The following is a 7,021-nucleotide window of genomic DNA, read 5'->3' as shown; positions in this document are numbered from 1 at the left end:
ATGAACTTTAACCTTGAGGTATAACATATATAGTAAACAAAGTATTTTTTAAATGTTTTTGTTAATAGACACACAAATAAAGCTATAAAAGCTATAAATCTATAGCTATCAATAGTGTTATTTTATTTTATTTTATTTTGTTTTGTTTTACACCTAGTAATGTGTTGTCCCAACGGGTAGAATAATTAATTCATGAATTAATTAACTGGGTTTTTGTACATTATACATGCTTTTTTATATAAAGCAAAACTATCTCTGTAAATACAGTAAATGTTAGCTTGGTGTTAAGTTTAAATGCTAGAAAAATATTCTCTCGGTTAAAAAAACGTAAATAAAGATTTGCCATCTTTTGCAGTGCAACAGCAGATTTTTTTTTTTTTTTTGTCTTAGTCATCGATTCATACCATAAACACATCGTCTATTACCGCTCGAGGCGTTGATTAACTGCTTGTACTTTCCTTTCCTTCGACAAAGTCGGTCAGTCGCACAACTCATTCTGACTGCACGGGACCGGGGAGGGAATCCCGGCAGCTGATTGGACAGTCAGGGTTTTCCCACGTCACAGGGGATCCTCGGTATAACTGAGAGGCGAGCCGGTCGCGTCGCTTCAATTCACACGTTTTTTAGTCGGGTCTGCACACTCTGAAGACGCCTCCGAAACGCAGTATGGTGAGTCTGCTGCTTTTTACACTTCGCTATTACAGTTGTTATTATCCAACAACTCTGACCTTCTACTTAAAAAAATAAAAAAAGTTTTGCTTCGTACAGAACACTGACCTGGACTCAGAGCAGGAGGAGTTCAATAGGCTTTTATATCAACTTGGACATCTTGTCCTGATAAACATGTTAGCTCCTCAGAGGTTTTTAAAGGCAGTTTAAATATTGATGATTTACCGAGGAACGTGCAAGCTGAGGTCGGGTAACCACGTGACAGCGCGGGGTATAGATAATCGACATCCTTTGTGGGTATGAGTCAAGTGTCACTTTGTGCCATTACAAACAAACTGAGCTCACTGCAGCACAGTATCTCCGTGGAGCACAATGACTACGTCAAGGCTGCAACACACTCTTTGAGTAATTGAATTGTTATTAGTAATGACTGATTAATCGTTTTCTGAGACAAAAGCAGAAATACTTGTAATATTCATTTATGCTGATATCTTTGGGAATTTGCATTGATGTCAAATGAAACTGCTGAACCTGTGGAAATATCTGTTTCTACACTGGGGTGTTATGTCAGAAGAAAAACTCATTTTAGGCCATCCTAATGTAAATACATCTCTGCTGGCGTACTTATTCTTACAATAGAAGAACCGTTTTTTTTTTATTATTAGTATTATTAATTTCATATAAAACTTATAAGATAAGATAAGATAACCTTTATTAGTCCCACACGTGGGAAATTTGTTTTGTCACAGCAGGAAGTGGACAGTGCAAAAGTTATGAAGTAAAAATTAGAATACAATAAGAATAAATAAAGTACACAACTGTACAGAATAGAATAAAATAAAATACTATATACAGTAGAATAAAATAGAATAAAATATACAATAAGATAAAAATAGAATACAAATGCTATATACAACTGAGTAAGTCCTTATGTCCTTGACTTTTTCTTTTTTTGACAGTCTCTGCTTGAAAACTCAACGGCAAGGCTGCCTGTGGACCCATCAGAGTCAAATGACACTGACAAACACAGACAAGCCCACAGACTGTATCCATCTCTGCCAAATATAGACAGGTGAGACACATCACAGCAGCACTTATGTGAAAATTGGAGTCAGTTTTTATGGAGGAACGTGATGCAAATAATTTGTTTTTCAGGTATGAGTTTTGGTGCAATACTGGGGAAGAACTACACCCGTCTGTGAAGCTGGAAAACACACAGGTAACAAAAGAACAGAGAACCACCACCTTTTGATTGCCTGACCACAACTGAATGATGATATTCGTTGGGTTACTGGAAGCAGTGTGAAGCAAAACTTCCAAAAATGTGTAAAAGGAAGTTGGTAGAGGGAGTCGTGTTGCATAATTTCCCAGAGTCGCAGGCATTTGGCTGTTGATGGATTTACTGCGTGCCACATTTGAGTAGTTCCTGTTTTTCTCTCTTTTATGTGCCTCAGCTGCAAGGGTCCTCTCACAAAAGTGATGTCAACATGAAAACACAGATTCTTATCTTAGAAGAGCAAAAGAACGAGGTGAGTACTTCTCAGACTTTCTGTGTATCCATCCTACGACCCGTGTATGCACGTTTAAAGGTTCACAGTCTTTCTGTTTTTACTCAGCTTCTTTCTATTAATGAGAAATGGGCAAAAGAGTACCGAACCATGGTGCACTACTACAAAGAGAAGGTAAGAAAGGAGCAAGTTCACATCATTTAATGTTGTTTTTCAGCTCGTGTCGGTTTATTATCGCGCTTGTTTATCATTTAAGTGTTGTCTGCGTTCTGCACCCAATGTCCAGGTCGAGGAGTTAAAAGCATTACAGCAGTGTGATCGCTTTGAAGAGGAAGAAGGAAAGCACGTCACGTTAAACCGACTGAAGCTCAAGGTGATCAAAGGAAAAGAGAGCGCACAGGTAAATGCGCCGACCGCTCTTTGATAGATTAAGTCGTTTGATCTGAGCGCTAACGGTTCCCTCATGGGATGCTTTTTCACAGACGGAAGAGAGTGATGCCAGCTCTGAGAAGCTCGAAGCACAGAAAGAAGTAAAAGAGCTGCGAGCGCAGAACAGCGCCCTGACCCGCAAAGGGCAGCATCAACACGAGGAGATCAGACGACTGAACAAGGTGAGGCATCAGGCTTTCTCTGATATTCACTGATGAAAAGGAAGTCTCATTCTAACCCTCGCAGTAAAAACGCTCTAACAGTGGTTTCAATGTGTCTGTGCAGGCCTTAAAGGAGGCGCTTCAGGCTTCTCAGTCCCTTGGAGTGGACAATGAAACACTAGACATCTGGAAACATCAAGTGAGTGCTTTGTCTTCATGTGTGTGATGTTTTTCTTTGCATAAAGACTGAAAACAAAGGAAAAAGGTATTACTTGTCCGTGTCCAAAGGCAATCAAAAAACCTATAAAATTCACTCTGTAGTAGTCTGGCTAATAGCTGCTTTCAGCTGCCACTTTGCCACAAAGCAGGCACCCTGCATGTTTGATTTTTGGCAGCGTTTTACACCGGATCCCCTTCCTGACGCAACTCCAAAAGGGATTTGTGTCTTCAGCTCGAATCCACTCAGCTGCTTTTCACTTACTCACTTAAATGAATGTGTAAACCATATCTTATAAAATCCAAGGTTAAATGTAGTAAGGGGTGTATAAGACTTGCCCAAACTGTTGAGTTACCCCTAATGGACATCTGTTTTTATTTGTCTCACGTCCATATTTAGGCTGAAGTCTTTAAGGAAGACTTTCGGAAGGAGCGCAGAGACCGGGAGAAGCTTAAGGGCAAGTATCTGGAACTGGAGAAGAAGTATACCAAAGCTCACAACGAGCTGCATGTCCTCAGATCTCAGGTACCATTCGTAACTTTAGAAAATTCAGCATGTGAACTATAGGATTAGTGCTTGACTTTAATATGCTTTGTGTATATTCTTCCAGATGACATGGACTCGGCAACTGCACCCCGTGCTTAACTGCTCCTGTGCAAATCAAGCCAAATGTCCGAACTCGGAGGGCCACCAGGTTAGCCAGAACCACATGAAGCTGCAGAGGCGGTGCACTCTCGATAACAAGCAGTGAAGCTCAACCAACTCCTCTGACTTTTTGGGATATTGTTTAGGCGGACTTTCTGGAAGTTCTTCCCGGAGTATGAGCAGCCAGATCAGTGTTCATCGCCAGCAGAGTGAGGAAGTGAGCTCTGTTCCAGCTAACTCCTCTGCTGGTCCTGCTTGTAACAAGGCCACGGCATCAGTCTGGGTCCACTGAGAGACTTATGTGGGGCAAGGGAGGAACCTAATACACAAATATCGATGCATACGCTTACCAAGAGGAGAAAGGCAGCGAAGGGTAAAATGAAACTGTCAAGATAGGCTGATTACACTTCGAGTGTGACACAGGTTTTATTGCACTGCCCAAACACTACTGACATCCACCATACTGATCAATGATGCAACAAAAATGTGGAAATTTCCTGTGTTTAGCACTTGTAAACACCCTGTGCTGCACTACGCTGTAGAAACCTCTTAAAAAACAGAGTCTTGCCCCAGTGATGGGACTAAAAAAGATCAAAACTATCACAGCTCTGTAAGGAGGCAAAGAAACTCGAGCTATGCTGTGATTATAAAGGCTGGTGTTTTTCTGACTTATATTACACTATGTTATGTCGGTCGTATGCAGGCGCTTTTACAACAGCGAGAATCAAGCCTGTAAGAGAAAGAAGTTAATATATAATATATAATATATACATTTATGTTGAGCAGAGTATTTATATATGTTTGGAAAAGTTTTTTTGCACATTTTTGTCTGTTTCTTATTTATTTGTCGTGAAAATAAACAACTATACGCTGTTTGTGTTTTAACATGTTCGTACATACTTCATTCACTGAAATCACTTTTTCACAAGATCAGACAGACCAGATTGTCTAATTTAGGTAATGCACACTCAACTTTAACACACACTCCACTGGACTTTTTAAGGATTTCGGTTGCACGATACAGCGCACTGCAGTGAACTCATTTTCACGTTAAAGACACCAGTTTGAGGTGAATATGAGATATGTGACGTGGTGTGTTATCCACCCAGTGTCTCAGCAGAAATCAAGACTCATCAGATCAGGCAATGTTTTTTCCAGTCTTCTAATGTGCAGTTCTGGTGAGCCTGTGTGGGCAGCCTCGGTTTCCTGTTCTTAGCTGACAGCACCCAGTGTGGTCTTCTGCTTATTTGAGTTACCGTTGCCTTCCTATCAGCCCAAAGCAGTCTGGCCATTCACCTTTGACCTCTGACATCAAAGAGATATTTTTTTACCCCGAGATTTGCTGCTCACTGGATATTTTCTCTTTTTCAGACTGTAAACCCCAAAGACAGCAGTGTGGGAAAATCCCAGTAGATATGAATAGATGAGCAGTTTCTGAAATACTCACACCAGTCTGTCTGGCACCAACAACCACGCCACGTTCAAAGTCACTTAAACCGTCTTTCTTCATTCTGATGCTCAGTTTGAATTTCACCAGCTCGTCTTGATCATGTCACCGACTTGCTGCCATGATATTGATTGATTAGATATTTGCTTTAATGGGCAGTTAAACGGGAATAAATAATAAAGTCTATATCTTTATATGGACTGGTTCTTATATAGTGCTTTTCTACTCTATCTGACCACTCAAAGCGCTTTATACAACTAATTCATTCACCCATTCACACAGGCACTTTTTTTATAAGCTATTAAGTGCTTCATACACATTCTCACTCTGATGGATGCATCAGAAAGCAACATGGGGTTAGTATCTTGATCAAGGATATTTGGCATGCAGACTGGAGCAGACTGGGATCAAACCACCAACCTTCCAGTTAGTAGCTGACCTGCTCTACCACCTGAGCTACAGTCTTTGACTGTAGCTGTGTTTGGTAAAGGATAAAGTTGAATATATAGCAGAATATAGTACACATGTGTATCTGTGAAGCACTTAATGTCTTAATGTTTTCAGCTCATCCGGCTGATGGACCGATTAGTTTGTTCTAGGGTGGGACCTCCCTGCATCTGTCTACAATTTACAAGAACCGCCACTCCTCCTACAGTATTAGTGAGATTTCAGTGAAACAAACACACTAACCACCTAATTCATCCAAACTGTGCTCAAGATCAAAGTCACATTCATAGTTTTACAGGTAACAACTTGTGAATCATGATGGAAGTTGAGCAAGACGAGCAACTAATTCATTGACAATCTGCTCACCTCTTAACAGGTAACATTACCTATTTGCATTATTGAATCAGATAAAGGAAACGTGATTTTCCCTATATTGCACCGATATGTTGAAAAGCTCAGTTGTTAAATTTCAGGAATCAAAACTGATTTTTTTCTGAGGCCTGACAAGCAAAATTTGTGTATTTCTCATTTCAATTTAAACTGGGCAGCTTCAGTGACAGACCTACAGTAACTAAGTTTTCAGTGTCACAGCACAAAGATGCAAGAGCAACAAGATGCCAACAACTTGCCTTTGCACTCACTCTTACGAGCCTCAGAGCTTCCTGTGTCGTTGCTGCAGTCATTCAGTCAAATTGGAAGTCATCTGCATGAGGAAAACTGAATATGAAGCCTACTCTGAGGAAACTGATTCCACTTATAGTTTCATTGCATATGTTAGTGCTGGTGTAGCAGACTGCTTTGTAGAAACCAACCTTGCTTGTTTGAAAGACATCTGAAAAAGATTCTGTAGTTGGAAACCTAAATCAAATTTAAAGCAGACCATCTAATTTACTTACGAGTCAAAGACACACTGATGCCTCCAGCAAACCAATGATTGATTCAAGAGACTATAATAAAAAATACTTGTGTTAAAAATAGTTATTTTTTTAAGTCACTTAATATTGTTCATAAGTATCAAGTATCAATGACGGCTCAGCACTGAGAATCAGCATACCTCTACTGACCTCTAGTGGTAACCAGCGCAACAAACAAAACCTCACTCTGCCTCACAATTCTCAGTTCCCTAAATAATGAGGAAATATGACTAAGCCGACCTCGGAGCCAGCAGAATCTCGATTACCTTATTTTAGTAATTTGTCCATTACGTTACATGTTTACATGTCCACTAACTGGAAGTCTGTCTCTGACTGTATCTGTACACATAAGCAGAGGGCAGTTCTGTGAAAGGATACTAAACATTTTTCCCTAAATGTTTTCTAGATATCCTATCCTCCGCAAAGCTTTCAAGTAAAGACTTTAAGAGAGCTGCAGGATCCTTCTATTTCTTTATTTACATGATGATAATTTACATCTGGCAGTGAGAAAAAAGCACAGCCTATGCTGGCGGAAAGATTTTTCATATGTAGCAAGTTCATCTTGAATTTCTGGGCTTTGTTTA

The 7,021-nt window shown here is 40.0% G+C and overlaps 1 protein-coding gene across 1 annotated transcript; it reads left to right on the top strand.

Annotated features, from left to right (window-relative positions):
• On the top strand, positions 1–3,735 carry LOC146625454 (TNFAIP3-interacting protein 3-like). The gene is made up of 10 exons (XM_085362182.1): positions 1–18; positions 1,629–1,741; positions 1,825–1,888; positions 2,124–2,198; positions 2,286–2,351; positions 2,464–2,577; positions 2,660–2,788; positions 2,892–2,966; positions 3,384–3,509; positions 3,595–3,735. Exons 1-10 carry the CDS (start codon positions 1–3, stop codon positions 3,733–3,735), a joined length of 921 nt encoding a protein of 306 aa, XP_085218308.1.
• Positions 3,736–7,021: the final 3,286 nt, after the last annotated feature.

This window comes from Diplotaxodon limnothrissa, linkage group LG9 (genome assembly GCF_057381915.1).
Source record: "Diplotaxodon limnothrissa isolate DT_005_m linkage group LG9, D_limnothrissa_male_GT1.1, whole genome shotgun sequence".
NCBI classification, from domain to species: Eukaryota; Metazoa; Chordata; class Actinopteri; order Cichliformes; family Cichlidae; genus Diplotaxodon; species Diplotaxodon limnothrissa.
Note: the sequence above shows the minus strand (reverse complement) of the source record. Positions and strands in the feature narration are given on the sequence as shown.

Coding starts and splice junctions, on each gene's coding strand:
- LOC146625454 (XM_085362182.1), top strand. Junction 2,967..3,383: donor TAGACATCTGGAAACATCAA/GTGAGTGCTTTG, acceptor GTCCATATTTAG/GCTGAAGTCTTTAAGGAAGA. Junction 3,510..3,594: donor TGCATGTCCTCAGATCTCAG/GTACCATTCGTA, acceptor ATATTCTTCCAG/ATGACATGGACTCGGCAACT.